The sequence below is a fragment of the Lampris incognitus genome, chromosome 14, assembly GCF_029633865.1.
Source record: "Lampris incognitus isolate fLamInc1 chromosome 14, fLamInc1.hap2, whole genome shotgun sequence".
Classification (NCBI taxonomy): domain Eukaryota; kingdom Metazoa; phylum Chordata; class Actinopteri; order Lampriformes; family Lampridae; genus Lampris; species Lampris incognitus.
In genome coordinates, this window is record NC_079224.1 from 49,899,665 (window position 1) to 49,921,106 (window position 21,442).

A 21,442-nucleotide genomic window follows, 5' to 3' on the forward strand; every position below is an offset into this window, starting at 1 on the left:
CGAATACACCGTCGATTTCCGAGTCCTGGCCGCAGAATGCCGTTGGAATGACGAGGCCCTGCTGAGTGCATATAGGCGGGGCTTAAGCGAGGAGGTCAAGGATGGACTTTTTAGAGACTGGCCGGCGACCTGCAATGAGTTAATCGCCCTGGCTCTGAAGATGGACCAATGCCTCCAGGCAAGGCGAGAGGAACGCGCTCGAGCTCAGCGCCAGTCCCTCACCTCTCCCCGGGATACCACCCAGTCACCTCGCCCCCTCCGGGATCCCCAGCCAGCACCAGCAGCTCCGCCCACTCCCTCGCCACGACCACCTGAGCCTGGGGTGGAGCGCATGGAGGTGGCTCGGTCACGCCTCACCGAGGCTGAGCGCGAACAGCGCATGCGAGGCCAGCTCTGTTTGTACTGTGGGAAGGCCGGACACTTCATTCGGGACTGTACCACACGCCCAAAAGGCCAAGCTTACTAGGGGAGGGGCTACTAGTAAGCTGCATGACTCTGCCCCAGAACAAGCCTTCCCCCTCTCCTTTATTCCCTGCGTCTCTCACCTGGGGTCAGCAGTCTCTGCCTATCGCCGCCTTTATCAACTCTGGAGCCGACAGGAGTTTCATTGACGGGGCCCTAGCTCGGCAGGCTGGCATCAGTCTCACCCCACTGGAGACCCCTATTGAGACCCGCTCGCTGGATGGACGCGCTCTCTGTCGCATCACCCACACCACTGAGCCTCTCAAGCTAACTGTCTCAGGCAACCATGTCGAGACAATCCGCCTCCTTGTGTTCACTGCTCCCTCCTCACCACTGGTTCTCGGGAGGCCTTGGTTGCAGAGGCATGACCCCAACATCGCCTGGTCCTCTGCTCAGATCATCGGGTGGAGTGTTGCGTGCCACGCGAACTGTCTCCGCTCCGCCTCCTATCCTCCTGGGGCTCCTAAGGCTGAGCCTCCTCCTCCAAACCTCTCTGACGTGCCCGAGGTTTATCATGACCTTGCGGCTGCCTTCAACAAGACCGAGGCGCTCTCTCTCCCTCCACACCGCCCCTACGACTGCGCTATTGAGCTCCTCCCTGGTGCCTGCACTCCACCCGGGAGGCTGTATAACATCACTCTTCCTGAGAAGAAGGCCATGCAGGAGTACATCACCTACTCACTCGCCTCCAGGATCATTCGCCCCTCCGACTCCCCCATGGCGGCCGGATTCTTCTTTGTTGGTAAGAAGGATGGCACGCTCCGCCCCTGTATTGATTACGGACAATGACATCACGGTTAAGAATCGCTATCCATTACCCCTCATGAGGTCCATGTTTGAACCCCTCTCTGCTGCCACCATTTTTTCCAAGCTTGATTTACGCAGTGCTTACCATCTCGTCCGCATCGGAGAAGGAGACAAGTGGAAGACTGCTTTCAGTACGCCACTGGGACATTTCGAGTATTTAGTTATGCCTTTCGGCCTCACAAACGCCCCTGCAGTTTTCCAGACCCTTGTTAATGACGTGCTCCGGGACATGATCAATGATTTTGTTGTGGTTTATTTGGACGACATTCTAGTTTTTTCCCGCGCTCTCAACGAACACACCCAACACGTTCGCCTGGTGCTGCAGCGCCTTCTGGAGAACCGCCTGTTTGTCAAGGCGGAGAAGTGCGCTTTTCACACCCCCTCACTGGAGTTCCTTGGCCACATTGTGTAGGCGGGGCGCATTCGGACCAACCCTAAGAAGGTCGAGGCAGTGTTGGAGTGGCCCAGACCCCAGAACCGGACAGAGCTGCAACGCTTCCTGGGTTTTGCGGGCTTCTACAGGAAGTTCATCAAGGACTACAACCGCATCGCCGCGCCCCTCTCAGCCCTCACCTCCACTCTCCGCCAGTTTGACTGGACCCTGGAGGATCAGACCGCCTTTACACACCTCAACAGGAGGTTCTCCGAGGCCCCGGTGCTTGCCCACCCGGATCCTACCCGCCAGTTCGTGATGGAGGTGGACGCCTCTGACTCTGGGTTGGGGGCGGTCCTCTCACAACGCTCAGCAGAGGATCACCATCTGCACCCCTGCGCCTTTTTCTCCCGGTGCCTCACACCAGCTGAGCGCAACTATGACGTCGGCGACCGGGAGCTGCTGGCCGTCCACGCCGCCCTGGCAGAATTGAGACACTGGCTCGAGGGGGCGGAGCATCCCTTCCTGGTGTGGTCAGACCACCGGAATCTGGTGTACATCCGGTCAGCTAAACGGGTGAGTGACCGCCCGGCCCGCTGGGCGCAATTCTTCAGCCGATTCAATTTTATGCTGTCCTATCGTCCAGGCTCACAGAATTCCAGAGCAGACGCGCTCTCTCGGCTCCACACGGGGGCGTCTACGAAGGATGGCACCCAGGAGGGTGCCCTGGACACCATCTTGCCTCCGACCCGTGTTGTGGGCGTCGTCACCTGGGCCATCGACTCTCTTGTCAGGACCGCCCAGCGAACTCACCCCAGCCCTGGTAACGTTCCCCCAAACCGTCTGTTTGTGCCTGCCCCTGTCCGCTCCAGGGTTCTCGAGTGGGGCCGCTTCACCTGCCATCCTGGCACCTCCAGGACACTGTCCTTCCTCCGGCGGCGCTTCTGGTGGCCTACCATGGAGACTGACGTTCGGGAGTTTGTGGCGGCTTGTATCACCTGCGCCCGGAGTAAGACCTCCCATCGCTCCCCTGCTGGTCTCCTGCGTCCCCTCCCGGTCCCCAGTCGCCCCTGGTCACACATCTCCCTGGACTTCGTGACTGGACTCCCGGTGTCTCAGGGTAACACAGTCATACTCACCATTGTCGACCATTTTTCCAAGCAGGCCCATTTCATGGCGCTCCCCAAGCTCCCGTCCTCCACCGAGACCGCCGAACTCCTGGTTGTCCACGTGGTCCGTCTCCATGGCATTCCCCTGGATATTGTTTCTGACCGGGATCCCCAATTCTCTTCCCAGGTGTGGCAGGCCTTCTGTAGAGGGATTGGGGCCACGGTCAGTCTCTCTTCTGGTTACCACCCTCAGACAAACGGACAGGCGGAGTGCACCAACCAGAGCCTGGAGTCTGCCCTGAGATGTGTGACCACCAGCAGCTCCTCGACCTGGAGCAAGCACCTGGCCTGGGTTGAGTATACTCACAACACCATGATTAGCTCTGCCACTGGAATGTCTCCTTTCGAATGTTCACTGGGCTACCAGCCCCCCATGTTTCCCCAGCAAGAGACTGAGGTGGCGGTCCCATCAGCCAGGGATCATCTCCGCCGATGCCGCCACATGTGGAGGTCTGCTCGTGCCGCCCTGCTGCGAGCCAACGACCGGTCCCAACACTCCTCTACCCGGCGTCGCGTCCCAGCCCCGGTCTACCAGCCTGGTCAGCGTGTCTGGCTCCTGGCCAAGGACCTCCCCATCCCGACGACCTCTCGCAAGCTCGCCGCTCACTACATGGGACCCTACACTGTGGAGAGGACCGTCAACCCCACTGCGGTGCGTTTGTCTCTCCCTCCTTCTCTTCGGGCACATCCCGTGTTTCATGTTTCCAAGCTGAAGCCTGTGTCTGTCAGTGCCCTCTCCCCGCCTGTCGCAGCCCCGCCTCCTCCCCGTGTACTCCAGGACGACGACCCGGTCTGGCCGGTCAGGAAGCTGTTGCGTGTCCGCCGCCATGGGAGGGGCTTCCAGTACCTTGGACTGGGAGGGCTACGGTCCGGAAGACCAGAGCTGGGTGCCCCGGTCTTACATTGCCGACCCCTCCCTCCTGTCGGACTTCTACTTGGAACACCCTGACGCGCCTGGACGGTCGCTCGGTGGCTCCCGTAGGAGGGGGGGTACTGTTGTGGTCCAGACGCAAGGCGCGTCTCCGCCTGAGTCTAACGGCAGGGTTCAATCAACGCGCTCGTTGAGAGCGCAGCTACGCACCAGAGGCTCATCGGAGATCAGCGCACCTGAAGCCAATCTGCAGCCAGCTATAAGAGAGGACACTGACGTGCAATCGTTGCCAGATTGTGCCATCTAGTACGGTAGTTACCCAGTGGATCGCTAGACACTTTGGCTGTGTTTTTCTCCTGCAATTCCTATGTTGTGATTCCTGAGTCTAATTCCGTGTCTCTCTCCCCCGTCCTCCCAGAACCCCCGGTGCCGGTGCTTCGCGGGCTCCGTCTTCCTCGCGTCCCTTGTGTTCCTCGGACCCCTCCCTTGTGCTCCCATGCTGCCTCCCGCAGAACCCCTACTCCTGGACTTGCGCTTCACCAGCACGCACATGCACAAACACCCCCCAGTCATTTACATTCCTGCACACACGCACCACACTCGCCCTGCACACAAACATATAGTCTTTTACACACCCCATATCCAGGACTCTAGTTGCACCATGCAAATCCTGCATATCCCTTCCCTGAATAGAAATAAACGTGCCTACGGGCTTGACCCTGCCGGACCCCTGCACTGGTTCCTTTCCGACGTACAACAGTAATGTCCACAAGACCCTGTCCTCCTCCTTCCACTGGCTAGTATAAAGCAGGAGCTCAGATTCAGCGCTACCCTGACCAGAAAAAGTCCACTATGGTCCACTGAACATCTTCAATCAGGCCTCTTAGTGGGGGTAGAACCATTAGTCTGTGCCACAGCATCAAGGCAACCAAGTTACTGGCAACCAAAACTGGACTCCTATACGACAGCTGGGGCTGCAACCATTTCCATTTAGATGACTTGGCACACACTTTCTCCATCACACACCCCCAATTCTGCCTCTGATAATCCTCTGTGCCTAGAAATACCCCCAACACCTTTATCCCCCCACTGCAGACCTGCAGGAAAACTGGATGCTGCCCTCTCGCTTCAATGTCCTACCTGTACGGCCTCACTCTTTGCCGAGTTTATTTTTGCTGATGAAGCCTTCTGGTATAAGCCCAGACTGTTCTGTAGTGCCTCCATGTCCCCCTGATCCCTGAAAAACGCATCTAAGTCATCTGCATAGGCAAAAACTATCAAAGGTAGGTTGTATTGAGTGCCTGACAGTGAAAGCCGCTGAGATGGCTTCTCAGCCTGTACAGCAAGGTTCAATAGCCTAACTGTAAAGCTGCCCTGAAATGGGACAGCCCTGCCTAACGCTGCAGCTCCCACTCCAATGCCTCATTGGAAATGAACAGGGGAACACCAGAGATGGTGACCTGGGTGGAAGGCACGGCGAGTAGGGAAACCTGTAGATAGACGCCATTCAGAGATATGCCGCTCGCTATCGGTCTTTTGGACTTGGGCCGTTTCCAAGGTCAACGCGATGCCGGGCGCCATCTTCCAAGGATCAAAGGCATTGTTTACAAATTAGCTAGCACTTTAGCCATTGACTTAGCCATATATTAGCATTACATTTGCCCTTACCCCTACCTCACTGAGATGTTTAAAGAAAGATACAAAGAAAAGGTGACATACAGGGACAAATTGTGTCCCGATGCCGAACGTTGTTAATTGAGAAAATTGAATGCCCTAAATAACGTTGATCCCTACGAGCTGCCAATGAAAGAATGGAGCCACGACCCAGACAAGCTTCCTCCACTAACTTATATGGACACGGTAAATTACCTCGTCTATGGTATTCGTGCTTACTCAATGGACCAGTTTAAATCGTTTAAATCCCTCAAAGCACACGGGCAATTTACGAATGGATGGGTTCAAGAGCTCCACGGCTTCAAGCCAACAGGCTGTGACAACACTGTGATCTTTGCAAAGGTAAGAGCTAGCTTTATCTAACTGCCTACACTGACTATCATAACAGGCTATTGCCTTAACCTAAATGATTGAATCAATTATCGGTCTTTCGGACTTGGGCCGTTTCCAAGGGCAACGCAACGCCGGGTGCCATCTTCCAAGGATCAGAGGCATTGTGACATCACGACCAAAAGACCGATTAGCTCAGCCACAAATCGCGCTTCTGTCAGGAAAACAGCCACACCTTTGTTCATCCTGGAGGCATAGGACAGGTTGGTGTGTCCCACAGCCAGGAGAACCGCCTGTATCGGACCAGATGGATCAGGCTGAACCCGCACTCCATGTCGGATAGAAAGGGAAAGCATCTCCGAGGACAGCGTCTCTCTCCGAGGACAGCATCTCTCTCACACTGAAAAAAAAACTGCGACAAACAAACACAGACTACAGCAGATGTAGCCCACGACCACTAAAGAAACTGTTTGAAACCATCCGCCCTGAAGACAACAAGTAACCCCTACTACAAAATGGGTAAATAAATCAAACTACCAACAGGTTGCTCTTACCAAACACTCACTCACACACTGACTCCCAGCATGCACAGAGACAGACAGACAGAGGGAGAGAGAGAGAGAGAGAGAGAGCGACAGAGAGAGAGCCACTTAGTGGGGGGGGGGTTATAGAAGAGAAACTCATTAAAGGTAAATGGACTGCATTCTATGGAGCACTTTCTAGCTGCAACAGCCACTCAAAGTCCTTTACAATTAATTAATAGCTCATATTTTTCCCCCACCCACACACAGACACCAGAAGCCGACACCGGCGGCAGCCATGCGAGGCATCGTCCAGCTCATCAGGAGCAGTTAGGGGTTAGAAAAGCTGAATCGGGTCATGAATGTGGGAATTTACACCTGGATTATTGAACATGCATTGGGAGCAGTTAGGGGTTAGGTGTCTTGCTCAAGCACACCTCCACATTTTTGCAAGGAGGAGCCGAGGAACAAACCGGTAACCATCCAGCTATCTGACAACCTGCTCTGCCTCCTCATCACATATTTAGTGAATGGAGTGAATCGATGCTTTCCTAAGTGTTTGAAAGTGACATGAGGGAACTTTGTTAAATGGTTTGACTCTTTGTCTGTTTTCTAGGTGCAGTTCTGTTGGACTTGGATCAGAGGACTCTTCCCGGCATTGCCCAGCAGGTGGTGGAGCAGATGGTGATCTCAGACCTGATCCGAGCCGAGGACCGAGGGAACATACTCAGAACTCTGCTACTTAAACACAGGTACTGCAGAACCAGAGCCAGCAGAGCCAGAACCACCAGAACTCTGCCTTCAGGACCGGAGCCTTTCTTGGATGGAAAGGCCCTGGGTTCCAGGGTCCATGATCCACAAACCTCTTTCTAGAATACATCTGAATACAAATCCAAGTTCAGAAATCCTCCCTGAGTTGTTTCACCAGTGAGTCACTGCTGTGTCTGTGTCTGTGTCTGTGAACCATCAACCCAAATCACAACAAACCAGGAAGTCAGTCTCTCTAAAAAGATGAAAGCCATTTCATTTTGTTGTACAGGTTACAATTAATGTGTCGTCTGCATGTCACCCTCCTGTTGTGTAGCAGCAGGGGGCAGCTGCAGCACCCGGGGACCAACTCCACTTCCTCTTTCCACTGCCTTGCTCATGAGCACAGGCAGGAGTATTAAAACTAACATGCATGTCTTTCTGATTGTGGGAGGAAACCCACACAGACACGGGGAGAACATGCAAACTCCACACAGAAAGGACCTGGGACGGCCTGGGGTTCGAACCCAGAACCTTCTTGCTGTGAGGAACAGTGCTGACCACTGGGCCACCGTGTTGCCTCCCCCTTTTTTTCTTTTTCTTTTGGTTAAAGAAAATGTTTAAAGAAGTTTATATTCTCAACTTCCTGTAAGTCCTCTAAATATAAGCCTGCTCACTGTGTGTGTGTGTGTGTGTGTGTGTGTGTGTGTGTGTGTGTGTGTGTGTGTGTGTGTGTGTGTGTCTCTCCAGTCATCCCAGTGATGGAAAGGAGCACAGCTCTTTCAGCCGGAACGTCTCTGTCAGTCTGCCATCCCTCACGGTTGCCCACAGCAACGCCCACAGCAACCAAGCTGAGCTTTCACTCAGCCAGCCTTTAATAGCTGCAGGGGGCGGTAACCATGGAGACACTCACACGGACATGGAGAGGAGTGAGGTGTGCATGTGTGTGTGTGTGTGAACTCTTATATTGTGTCAGCTTGTTACGATGTGGAGCAGTGTGGCTGTAACAGGACAGAGAACCTCCTCTTTCCAAGAGTCTCTTGGGTCACACATACACTGTACACGTGTGTGCGTGTGTGTGTGTTTGTGTTTGTGTGTGTGTTTTCAGAGGGATGGTCCATCTCTGCATCGGTCCCGATCCAAACATGAGCTGAAGTTGCTGGGGAAGATCCCTGACAAGGCGGAGGCCACCGTGGTGCTGGTGGGTAAGTTCCATCGTGTAGAGCCTTTCTTCTTCCAGCCAGGGTCTGCTGCAGCACACACACACACACACACACACACACACACACACACACACACACACACACACACACACACACACACACACACGTCCCTGTGTTCACACCAGCACAGCTACAGTCCTCCACTGTGGAGCACTCAGCAGCTGTAGGAAATACACGTGCCTTGCTCCAGGGCATGTGGGTAGTTATTTAGGGAAGATTCAGTCAGGAGATGAAACAAGTGACCTTCTGTTCCTCCTCAGATCAGTAACACACCGGGGTTGCTGTCACTTGACCTTTGCCCTCTGGTCTCTCCAGGCAGTGTGGGTTTCCTGGATCAGCCCTCCATGGCATTTGTCCGTCTTCAGGAGGCAGTGCTGCTGGAGTCGGTGCTGGAGGTTCCAGTTCCTGTCCGCTTCCTGTTCCTGCTTCTGGGCCCACCCACTGCCAACATGGACTATCACCAGATTGGACGCTCCATCTCAACGCTCATGTCTGACAAGGTGAGTGGCAGCAGAGAATCACGACTCGGGCCACTCAAATCCAGCTGTGTGCGCTGATACATCCCATTCCTCAGCAAAACACCACCTTAAGATCCAGCCGGACTTCAGAAGGAAACGGGACGGCAGGACAACAGGATAATGTTCCCAGTCTGGTCTGATGGTGAGCTTTTTGGTCAGTGTGAAGAAGAGGGTTTACTGAGGTCAACTCTTTCCTTCCTCCAGGATTTTCATGAAGCCGCCTACATGGCGGATGAGCGGCAGGACCTGCTGACTGCCATCAACGCTTTCCTGGACTGCAGCATCGTCCTCCCCCCATCTGAGGTGGACGGGGAGGAACTGCTCCACTCCGTTGCTCGCTTCCAACGGGAAATGCTCCGCAAGAGGGAGGAGAAGGGCAGCAGGCTGCAGGTCAAAGAGCCCAAGAGTCTGGACGATGAAGGTACGAAAGATTTTCAAATCCAATTCACAAAATGTTGCTCCAAAGAATCACAACAAATGAACTGAAGTCATGATGTCTGAAACGGTAAATGACAGTAGAGACGTCCTCAGACTCGCCATCTGTCCCGGCCCGACCGTGCCTCCAGTTATTTCCTTTGTGTTTCCATGTGTTCTCCTTTCCCCGGTGTCTCCTGTTTCCCCGCCTGTGTGTGTGTGTGTGTGTGTGTGTGTGTGGGTGGGTGGGTGGGCGGGCGTGTGGGCGTGGCTTCCTTCCCTGGCTCTCTCCGGCTCCCTCCTGATCGCGGCTCATTTGCATTACCCGCCCAGCACACCTGCCTTCCATCAACACCACAGTACGTCTACTGCCAACCTCCGGTCTCCACCACACAGGACCAAGCACCGGACCTCCGGTCTCCACCACACAGGACCAAGCCCCGGACCTCCGGTCTACACCACACAGGACCAAGCCCCGGACCTCCTGTGTCCACCACACAAGACCAAGCCCCGGACCTCCGGTCTCCACCACACAGGAGCAAGCACCGGACTGGACCAAGCACCAGACCTCCGTTCTCCACCACACAGGAGCAAGCACCAGACCTCCGGTCTCCACCACACAGGACCAAGCCCTGGACCTCCGGTCTACACCACACAGGAGCAAGCACCGGACCTCCTGTGTCCACCACACAGGACCAAGCATCGGACCTCCGTTCTCCACCACACAGGACCAAGCGCCAGACCTCCAGTCTACACCACACAGGACCAAGCACCGGACCTCCGGTCTCCACCACACAGGACCAAGCCCCTGACCTCCGGTCTACACCACACAGGAGCAAGCACCGGACCTCTTGTGTCCACCACACAGGACCAAGCACCGGACCTCCATTCTCCACCACACAGGACCAAGCACCAGACCTCCAGTCTACACCACACAGGACCAAGCACCAGACCTCCGGTCTCCACCACACAGGACCAAGCCCCGGACCTCCGGTCTACACCACACAGGAGCAAGCACCGGACCTCCTGTGTCCACCACACAGGAGCAAGCACCGGACCTCCGGTCTCCACCAGACAGGACCAAGCACCAGACCTCCGGTCTCCACCACACAGGACCAAGCACCGGACCTCCTGTCTCCACCACACAGGACCAAGCACCGGACCTCCGGTCTCCACCACACAGGACCAAGCACCGGACCTCCTGTCCCCACCACACAGACCAAGCACTGGACCTCCTGTCTCCTCCACACAGGACCAAGCACTGGCCCTCCGTTCTCCACTACACAGGACCAAGCACCAGACCTCCAGTCTACACCACACAGGACCAAGCACCGGACCTCCGGTCTCCACCACACAGGACCAAGCCCCGGACCTCCGGTCTACACCACACAGGAGCAAGCACCGGACCTCCTGTGTCCACCACACAGGACCAAGCACCGGACCTCCGGTCTCCACCACACAGAACCAAGCACCGGACCTCTGGTCTACACCACACAGGACCAAGCACTGGACCTCCTGTCTCCACCACACAGGACCAAGTAGTGGACCTGGGGTTACAGAGCCTTCTCCATAGCTGCCCCCTCCCTCTGGAGCCCCCTCCCCAACACATCAGAGACGGCACCGATCTGTCCACGTTCACACCATTAACCAAAACTCACCTCCTCAGAAGTGCTTTTAATGTGTGATTAATGTTGTGTTTTATGTTTTTGGTGTGTTGCTTTTTTCATATGAAAACTGTCTTTTCTATCATCCATCATCATTCCACCATCACAGGGGTATTTATACAGTCTCCTGTCAGTTTTGTGGCTCTCACCTTTGACCTTCTTACTGTTTGTTTGAATTGATGTTTTTTTAAGCATTTGTTCTTTTCCTTGGAGAAGAGTCGTGATCTGACTCGGTGAGAATGTAGATCTACTCACTCTTCATTCTCTCTCTTCAGATATGCTGCTTCCCTCCAAACCATCAGACGATCCTCTGCAGCGTTCTGGCCGTCTGTTTGGCGGGCTGATCAGAGACGTGAAGCGGCGGTATCCACAATACCTCAGCGACATTCAGGATGCTCTCAACGCTCAGTGCATGGCCGCCATCATCTTCATCTACTTTGCTGCCCTTTCGCCTGCCATCACATTTGGAGGATTACTGGGTCAGTCCAGAACTGGTCTGTATTGGCTCATTTTCCAACTTGTACCTACAGGCTTTACTTTTCAGATGGTGTCTGCTGGTTTGGAGCCGGTCTCTCTCAGAGAGAACACGGGGATGAACATAAGGAGAAACAGAGGAGGTTACAATTTGGGATGAGATTCAATTTGACATGTCCAGTTCCCTTGTTCTCCTGTTGTCCCACCATCACACAATTCCTATGGTGGTTGAGGAGGATGGAGACTTCATGTGGGTCTTCTGATACCCGAGGAGTCACTGGTTGCTTCCTTTCACCTGACTGCCACAGGTTTCTTATCCCATTCACGTTATGTTCCCTAGATTACCCACAGTCATACAGACACACCACCATCAGCAGGAGGTGCTGAATGGAACATATTACCCAGACCAGGGGCCTCATGGATCAATCGTTACTATGGGCAAAATTGTGCGTACACACCCATGGAATTTTTTAGCCCTCAAGATTGTCTGACAGTCCACAGTAAAGCATGATGGTTATTTGTAATTCCTTCCTCCTAGCAGCTGTTTTCTACCTCTTACAATGAGCACCACCGCGGCCTGCAAAGACATCAGTGTTAGTCAATCGGTGTCTAAATTCAGGGGTTCCCCAGGTTCTACACTGGTCCCTGAGACAAACTTCAGTGCTAAAAAATCCCATGGGTGTGTACGCACAAATTTGCCCATAGTAATGACTGATACATGAGGTCCTTGCTTCTCTGACAGCTGGCCGGGTCACAGACCCTCCTCCTGACAGCCTGAGTGCTGGGATGATAGTGTGCTAGTTTGTGTGTTAGTCTGCTAGTCTGTCAGTCTGTGTGTTAGTTAGTCTCTTAGTGTGTCAGTCTGTGTGTTAGTCTGTTAGTGTGTGTGTCAGTCTATTAGTGTGCCATTCTTTGTGTTAGTGTGTGTCAGTCTGTTAGCGCGCCAGTCTGTGTGTCAGTCAGTCTGTTTGTTAGTCTGTGTGTTGGTGTGTGTGTCAGTCTGTTAGTGTGTCAGTCTGTGTGTTAGTCTGTTAGAGTGTCAGTCAGTCTGTTTGTTAATCTGTGTGTTGGTGTGTGTGTCAGTCTGTTTGTTAGTCTGTGTGTTGGTGTGTGTGTCAGTCTGTTTGTTAGTCTGTGTGTTGGTGTGTGTGCCAGTCTGTTATTGTGTCAGTCTGTGTGTTAGTCTGTTAGTGTGTCAGTCTGTGTGTTAGTCTGTTAGTGTGTCAGTTTGTGTGTCAGTCTGCTAGTGTGTCAGTCTGTGTGTTAGTCTGTTAGTGTGTCGGTCTGTGTTAGTGTGTGTGTCAGTCTATTAGTGTGTCAGTCTGTGTGTTAGTGTGTGTGTCAGTCTGTTAGTGTGCCAGTCTGTGTGTCAGTCAGTCTGTGTGGTGGTGTGTGTGTCAGTCTGTTAGTGTGTCAGTCTGTGTGTTAGTGTGTGTGTCAGTCTATTAGTGTGTCAGTCTGTGTGTTAGTCTGCTTGTGTGTCAGTCTGTGTGTCAGTCAGTCTGTTTATTAGCCTGTGATGGTGTGTGTGTCAGTCTGTTAGTGTATCAGTTTGTGTCTCAGTCTGTGTGTTAGTCTGTGTATCAGTCTGTTAGTGTGCCAGTCTGTGTGTCAGTCAGTCTGTTTATTAGTCTGTGTGTTGGTGTGTGTGTCAGTCTGTGTGTCAGTCTGTGTGTTGGTGTGCTGCACTCCTTTATGCCACACTGCTAAGAAATGCAGCTTGCAGACTTAACTGGTGTTTTAAACCTCATAATGGTTACTTGAATTATTGTAGTGAAACTGTCTCCTGCCACTGGTACAACTTATTGACCTTATGACCTTGTTGGCGTTATTGACCTTGCTGACCATATTGACCTTGTTGACCTTATTGGCCTTGTTGACCTTATTGACCTTGTTGACTTATTGACATTGTTGACCTTATTGACGTTATTGTGACTTATTGACCTTGTTGACCTTATTGGTCTTATTGACGTTATTGACCTTGTTGACCTATTGACCTTGCTGACCATATTGACCTTATTGACCTTGTTGACTTATTGACGTTGTTGACCTTATTGACCTTGTTGACCTTATTGGCCTTATTGACCTTGCTGACCTTGTTGACCTTATTGGTCTTATTGACGTTATTGACCGTGTTGACTTATTGACCTTGCTGACCATATTGACCTTGTTGACCTTATTGATGTTTATGACCTTGTTGACTTATTGACCTTGTTGATCTTATTGACCTTATTGGCCTTGTTGACCTTATTGACCTTGCTGACCTTGTTGACCTTGTTGCTCGTTTGAAGAAAGAACTCGTTTCATGATCATTACAACTTGTTGTGAGACGTTTCCACTACACCAGAATATAAATCCTACAACAAGAAACTTGATTTGAGATATTCTTTCTTTTTTAGAGTAAACGTCTTGAAACAAGTCATATAATCATGAAACAAGTGGTCTTGCTTGAAATGATCAGTATTGTATGTAGTGGGGTGAGAACAATTTACCAGCAACATCTTGAGAAATGCCTTGATGAACTGGTTTAGTCATTCATGTCATGTCAGGTTTGTATCAACTTCTGCGCTCCCCAGTTTAGCAGAACAAATGGATGTGAGCCACTTGCTCTGTGACGGGTGGTGTATGTGGTTTAGGTGAGAAAACAGACGGTCTGATTGGCGTGTCGGAGCTGATGGTAGCCACAGCTGTGCAGGGCGTGGTGTTCAGCCTGCTGGGCGCTCAGCCGCTGCTGGTCATCGGCTTCTCTGGCCCGCTGCTGGTGTTTGAAGAGGCCTTCTGCTCTGTGAGTCCCCACAGCCACAACACCAGCATGCCACACCACCACCAGCAGTGATAATTCCCTTACTCTGCACACATGTACACAAACACAGCACTTCTTGCCAACACATCAGCTTTCAACAAACACAAATCATTCTTTATCATTTTATTTATTATGGCCGCAAAGACATACACAACAAAGAAGAGAAAGAGCAGCTTGTCTCAACAACGCAAAAAAGCATTAAACCAAATATCCCTCCCCAAGAGTCTTTCCGTAGACCTGTATAATAGACAAGTATAATAGACATTCAGCTACCAGAACCTTTCCCTCCACTTCATGTATGAACTGGTCATTCCATTCTCATGTCCACAACTGCACACACAACCAGTTTGGAAACAGATATTGTGTTTATAAGGTTTACAAAGCTGACATGCTGTTTACACAAATTACCATTCTAAACCAGAGTAGACCAGTATAAACCAGTGTAACCTGGTATACAGTTTAACCAGTGCAGACTAGAGGAGACCGGTGTCGACCTGTGTAATCTAGTGTAGACCAGTGTAAACCATTGTAACCTGGTATAACCAGTGCAGACTAGAGGAGACTGTTGTAGACCAGTGTAAACCAGTATAGACCAGTGTAAACCAGTGTAACCTGGTATAACCAGTATAACCAGTGCAGACTAGAGGAGACCGGTGTAGACCTGTGTAGACCAGTGTAAACCAGAGAACTGTGTAAACCAGAGTAGACCGGTATGAAAGCAGAAGAGACCAGTGTAAACCAGAGTAGACCAGTATAAACCAGTGTAACCTGGTATAACCAGTTTAACCAGTGCAGACTAGAGGAGACCGGTGTCGACCTGTGTAATCTAGTGTAGACCAGTGTAAACCATTGTAACCTGGTATAACCGGTGCAGACTAGAGGAGACTGTTGTAGACCAGTGTAAACCAGTGTAACATGGTATAACCAGTATAACCAGTGCAGACTAGAGGAGACCGGTGTGGACCTGTGTAGACCAGTGTAAACCAGAGAACTGTGTAAACCAGAGTAGACCGGTGTGAAACCAGAAGAGACCAGTGTAAACCAGAGTAGACCAGTATAAACCAGTGTAAACCGGTATAACCAGTGCAGACTAGAGGAGACCGGTGTAGACCAGTGTGAACCAGAGCAAACCGGTATAAGCCAGAAGACACCAGTGTAGACGAGAGTAGACGAGTATAGACCAGTTCAGACCAGTGTAGATGAGTGTAGACCAGTTCAGACCAGTGTAGATCTGGATTCTGATGTCTGTCTCTCTGAAAATGTCTGAACTGTTGAAATGTCTCTTCTTGAATCCAGTCCACAGTGTCTGTCTCTGTCTGAGGGAGATTTAAGAGAATTTTTCATTACCGCTAAGCCAGTTCAGGTTCATAGCTCCAGTCTGGGAGTGCTTTACTTGTTGTTTCATCCACAACTTTACTTAACATGAGCCCTGATCTCTGAACTCTGTGTAGTTTTGTAAAGACAACCAGATGGACTACCTGACCGGCCGGGTTTGGATCGGCTTCTGGCTTCTGCTCATTGTCTTTCTGACGGTGGCCTTTGAGGGCAGCTTCCTGGTTCGTTTCGTCTCCCGCTTCACTCAAGAGATCTTCTCCTTCCTCATCTCCCTCATCTTCATCTACGAGACCTTCTCTAAATTGGTCACGGTGAGGTCAGAGTGAGCGATCATAGTATCAGATATCGGCTTGGTTTCCCAAAACCATTTTGAGATAAAGCTCAGTTTGGTTCTGTTGCCAGTTAAAGGAGCAGCTGTCAGGTCAGTGATTTGCACGCATGGTTTGAATATCAGTTCTGAGGGCCTGAGCAGCAACATGAATATCTGGAAGAATTCCCCTTAACACCAAGTTCTGCTCAAAGCTTCATTTGTGCCGGATTGGTCTTGATGCCACTATCACACTGATACCGAGGCATGAAATGTCCTTCACATGTTGTCTTCATGCATGTTCCAGGTGAGAAGATCACAGAAGGGTGAGTCAGTTCATCTGGACCCAACGTTTATGAACAGAATCATTTCATCACCATCTAAGTGACCTCGTCAGTCTCACCTGACTGCAGGTGTCCCCACCCTTATAAACAATACAGTGACTGCAGGTGTCCCCACCCTTATAAACAATACAGTGGCGGCAGGTGTCCCCACCCTTATAAACAATACAGTGACTGCAGGTGTCCTAACCCTTATAGACAATACAGTGATTGCAGGTGTCCCCACCCTTATAAACAATACAGTGACTGCAGGTGTCCCCACCCTTATAAACAATACAGTGACTGCAGGTGTCCCCACCCTTATAAACAATACAGTGACTGCAGGTACCCCACCCTTATAAACAATACAGTGACTGCAGGTGTCCCCACCCTTATAAACAATACAGTGACTGCAGGTGTCCCCACCCTTATAAACAATACAGTGACTGCAGGTGTCCCCACCCTTATAAACAATACAGTGACTGCAGGTGTCCCCACCCTTATAAACAATACAGTGACTGCAGGTGTCCCCACCCTTATAAACAATACAGTGACTGCAGGTGTCCCACCCTTATAAACAATACGGTAATGATCACGGCTGAATAGGCTCGCTTAGCCCTTGGTTAACGGGTCGGACCCTTTAGTCGACTGGTTAACATTAACGCTTGCGGAGTGGGAGACACGGGTTCGCGTCCCGGCTGCGGCAGTTCCTGTGGTTGCCCCGCGAATTCGCTGCATTGGTTGAATATGCTGAATGAATTCACGGATGAATAGACTCGCTTAGCCCTTGGCTAACGGGTCGGACCCTTTAGTTGACTGGTTAACGTTGTCGCCTGCAGAATGGGAGCCCCAGGTTCGCGTCCTGGCTGTGGTGATTCGCGGGGATGCGAATCCCGAAGGAAGGGGGCAATGTAACGATCACGGATGAATAGGCTCGCTTAGGCCTTGGCTAACGGGTCGGACCCTTTAGTCGACTGGTTAACATTGACGCTTGCGGAGTGGGAGACACGGGTTCACATCCCGGCTGTGGCGGTTCCCCGACTGCCCCCCGAATTCGCTACAATACGGTGGCTGCAGGTATCCCCACCCTTATAAACAATACAGTGGCATGCCCACCCAAACCAACGACCGGTTTCATATGCAATTTCATATGCAAATTGCCATGAGCAAGATTCAAGATTTAGTTTATTGTCATTTCATTATATACCTGTGTACATAAAAAACCGAAATGCCATTTATACCAGCCCACAGCAGTGCAACAGAAAATATAAAATATATATCTAAAATGTCCCTACAATGATACCATAAAAACATATAAACCAGAGACAACAAAAGAAAACAGAAAATATATATATGTAAAATGTCCCTATGTGGCGGCCACTAGGGGCTGTGCCTCTCACCCTGCAGGGCTGGGAGCTGGGGGCGTGGTTTACATTCCCGGGCTGTCCGGTGCAGGGTTGTTCCTGTTTCAGTTTGGTTTTGGAGCTGAGGAATAAACATCGAAGTCGCCTTGGTCTCCTGTGTTTTTTCCTCATCCTGCCACATTGGTGACCCCGAATTGAACATGTTTGGAGCAGAAGAGGAGTGTGAATCCACTTCGGCCATGCCGCCCCAACTCTCCCAGCCGGCCGTTCTCGCCGCGGCTGTGAAGCTCCCAGAGTTCTGGCAGAGCGACCCGGACTCGTGGTTCCGGCATGTCGAGGCGCTGTTCCACCTGCGTGGAATCTCCGCGGACGACTCCAGATACTATCTGGTCGTCGCTGCGCTGGACCAGCAGTCCACACGCCGGGCCATGCAGCTGTTGCCCCCCCCCCCCCGCAACACGGTAAATACGTCGCCCTCAAACGTCTTCTGCTCCGGAGGTACAGCCTATCTGCCGCAGAGAGGGCAGATAGGATCCTCTCCCTATCCGGTTTGGGCGACGGGACGGCTGTGGATCTCATGGACAATATGCTGTCGCTGCTAGGCTCGGACGAAGGTGGCTTCCTTTTCCCGCACGTTTTCCTGCGCCAGCTCCCGTCTCCTGTGCGCGCGGCTTTGGCTAACTCCCCGTGTCTGGCCGCTGGTGACTGCCGAGGTTTGGCTGAGGAGGCCGATCGGGTCCTGCTGGCTACCAGACGGTTCTCTGTGCAGCGTGTGGCATCGGAGCCTCTGCAGCCGGCGTCGGAGGACGCGGACCCGGCAGTGGTGGCTGGAGTGACTGCCCAGAGACGGCGCGGCCTATTTTCTTTTGTTCTCTCTGGTTCATATGGTTTTATGGTATCATTGTAGGGACATTTTATATATATATATATATATATATTTTTTTTTTTTATATTTTGTTTTGTTCTCTCTGGTTTATAAGTTTTTATGGTATCACTGTAGGGACATTTTATATATATATATATATATATATATATATATATATATATATATTTTTTTTTTTTTAATATTTTGTTTTGTTCTCTCTGGTTTATAAGTTTTTATGGTATCACTGTAGGTGTGGCAGGATGATGAAAAACACAGGAGACGAAGGCGAGTTTGAACTTCTGCTGGGTGAGAGGCATAGCCCCTAGTGTCCGCCACACAGCCCCCCCCCCCGAACACCCAGAAGGGACTCCTGGATAGAAAATTAGTGTCTCACTGCAGGCTTAAGCAGCCTGCCATAACGGCTGAGCCGTCCCTCAGCCGAAACAGTAGGTGAAACACAGTCCAAAGCCGGCTAAGAAGCAGAACGCTGAACCCGTGAAGACACTGCCGGGGTCCTGGAAGGAGGACGACCCCGACGGGGAACCTGGGCCGGAAACACAACTTCGCCTGCCACCCTGTGCGCCGGTTTAAGCCTATCAAGCGTGACACGCTCCCTACGCCCACCCATATCTGGCACAAAACCCTTAGGACCCGTCTCAAGAACCCGAAATGGGCCGTCGTATGGGGGTTGGAGGGGTGAGCGGTGAGCATCATGCCGTACAAAAACAAAACGAGCCGACATGAGCTCCGCAGGCACGAACGACCGCGGAAAACAGTGGTGAACGGGGCCTGGAACCCGAGTGCTGTCGGACAAACAAGGATAAACGGCCGGACGGGGTCGAGGAGCGGAACTCCCAGGCAAAAATTCCCCAGGGGCACGGAGCGGCTGACCGAGCACCAGCTCAGCGGGTGACGCGTCGAGGTCCTCCTTAGGAGCCGAACGCAACCCGAGCATAACCCAAGGTAAACGATCCACCCAGTTACCATCCGAGAGCGCAGCGCTGCCTTGAGCGACCGGTGAAAACGTTCACACAAGCCGTTAGCCTGAGGGTGGTACGCGGTAGTGCGGTGTACCTGCACACCCAAGGATCGCGCAAGTGCCGACCAGAGCTCTGACACGAACTGGGGGCCCCTGTCTGAGGTGATATCTGACGGAGTGCCGAAACGGGAAACCCAGGAGGAAAGAAAAGCGCGTGCAACATCCGAGGATGTTGTGGAGGACAGAGGGACAGCCTATGGCCACCTGGTGGTCCGATCCACCATTGTGAGCAGGTGCGTAAAACCCTGTGAAGGAGGTAGAGGACCCACCAGGTCCACATGCACGTGGTCGAAACGTCTGGCCGGGATCGGAAACGGTTCGAGGGGCGACTTAGTGTGCTGGTGGACCTTAGCGCGCTGGCACGCTACACATGCAGCTGCCCACCCCTTGACGTCCTTGCGGAGGCCAGGCCAGACGAACTTGGAACCGACCAACTTCACCGACGCCCAAACTCCAGGGTGCGAGAGGGAGTGAATCGAATCGAAAACTCGACGGCGCCAGGCCACTGGAACAACGGAGCGGGGACGGCCGGTGGAGACATCGCAGAGGAGGGCAGGACTGCCTTCCTGCATCACAGCGTCCTCTAGCTTGAGACCGGTACGCGTTGACCTAAGGGCAAGGACGTCCGGGTCGCTGGGCTGGTCGGCAGCCATAGCGGAGAAATCCACACCGAGGTGCACAGGACACACAAGCACACGCGACAGACAATCAGCAACAGGGTTGGACTTCCCGGCCCCATACTGAATGTCCGTTGTGAACTCGGAGATCGCCGCCAGGTGGCGCTGCTGACGAGCAGACCACGGCTCAGTCACCTTGGACATGGCGAAAGTCAGCGGTTTATGATCCACATAAGCCGTGAAGGAGCGACCCTCCAGCAGGAAGTGGAAATGACGGGTTGCAAGGTGCAGTGCCAGCAACTCCCGGTCAAAAACGCTGTACTTGCGCTCGCTATCTCGCAGTTTGCGGCTAAAAATGCGAGTGGCTGCCACGCATTTGCCCCGCGCTGTTCAACCACAGCCCCCACGGCTATGTCAGACGCATCGGTTGTTAAAGCTATAGACGCCGTGGGTGTGGGAGAGTGGAGCAGGCTGGGCTGGCTGCCGGCCCATGTGGACTGGGGGTTCCGGTGGCGGCCTCACCTGGCATTGACTGTGGTGTTTTTGGTGTCCTTCTGGGGAGTGTGTGTGTGTGTGTGTTTGTGGGGGGGGGTGTCGTGGGTGTCTGGCTGGGGGAGCTGGTCCTGGATTGGCTGGGGGAGCTTGGTCTGCTTTGTCCTGTGGGCCCGGGGACCACGGCCCTGCCTGGAGCTGCGCCTGAGGAGGAAGCGCCGAGGGCGGTCTGACAGGATGCAGAAGCGGGGTGGGCTAAGCTAACTGCTAGCCCATGCAGACCGACGGTTCTGACAGTCATCCTGGCTGGCGTTCGATCCCTTGGACAGTGATTTTTTTTGTTTAGTTTGGATATGTGTGTTAGTTTGGATGTGTGTGTTCTTGTAGTTTTGGGTGTGTTGTTGTCTTTGTGTTGTACTGCTGTGGGCTGGAGGAAATGGCATTTCGTTTCATTTCATGTACGCAAGTGTATGAAGTGAAATGGCAAGTAAAGTGTTCCTGATTCCTGGTTCCCGATTGCTGATTACTGGTTCCTGATTCCTGATTTGTGGACAACACCTGGGTTAAAATTAAAACTCAGGATGTAGCAAATTTCACTGACCACATTAACTCTGTGGACACCACATCAAGTTCACCAGGGAGGGTGTGGAACATGACAGGGTAGCCTTCTTACACTGTGAGATTGCAATGGGTGATGGGGGACATTTGATTGTTGATGTTTACCGTTAACCAACACATACTGATCAGTACTTAAGGTTTGACTCTCATCATCCAGTGGAGCACAAACTAGGAGTCATCAGGACGCTGGACCACCGAGCTGACAACGTCCCCACCGACACAGCAGCCGGGAAAGGGGAGAAATCCCACATTAAACAGGTCCTGGTTAAGTGTGGTTATGCTAACTGGGTGTTTGTCAAAGCCAGGAAGACGCCCAAACAGTGCACCAGCCTATCAAGAGAGGAGAAGGACAACAAGCTGCCTAAGTGTAAACCAGTGGTGACTCCGTATGTGGCGGGAGTGTCAGAACAGTTGAGGCGTGTATTTTCCAAACAC

General features: G+C 52.3%; 1 protein-coding gene across 1 annotated transcript in view; it reads left to right on the plus strand.

Annotated features, from left to right (window-relative positions):
• Positions 1–21,442, plus strand: part of slc4a2a (solute carrier family 4 member 2a) — a 122,351-nt gene that overhangs the window by 67,250 nt on the left and 33,659 nt on the right. The window contains exons 4-11 of the mRNA XM_056293953.1: positions 6,824–6,959; positions 7,705–7,888; positions 8,063–8,159; positions 8,493–8,677; positions 8,900–9,116; positions 11,049–11,252; positions 13,884–14,032; positions 15,502–15,696. Of these exons, the coding sequence (XP_056149928.1) occupies positions 6,824–6,959; positions 7,705–7,888; positions 8,063–8,159; positions 8,493–8,677; positions 8,900–9,116; positions 11,049–11,252; positions 13,884–14,032; positions 15,502–15,696 (1,367 nt within the window). The remainder of the gene's footprint in view (positions 1–6,823; positions 6,960–7,704; positions 7,889–8,062; positions 8,160–8,492; positions 8,678–8,899; positions 9,117–11,048; positions 11,253–13,883; positions 14,033–15,501; positions 15,697–21,442) is intronic.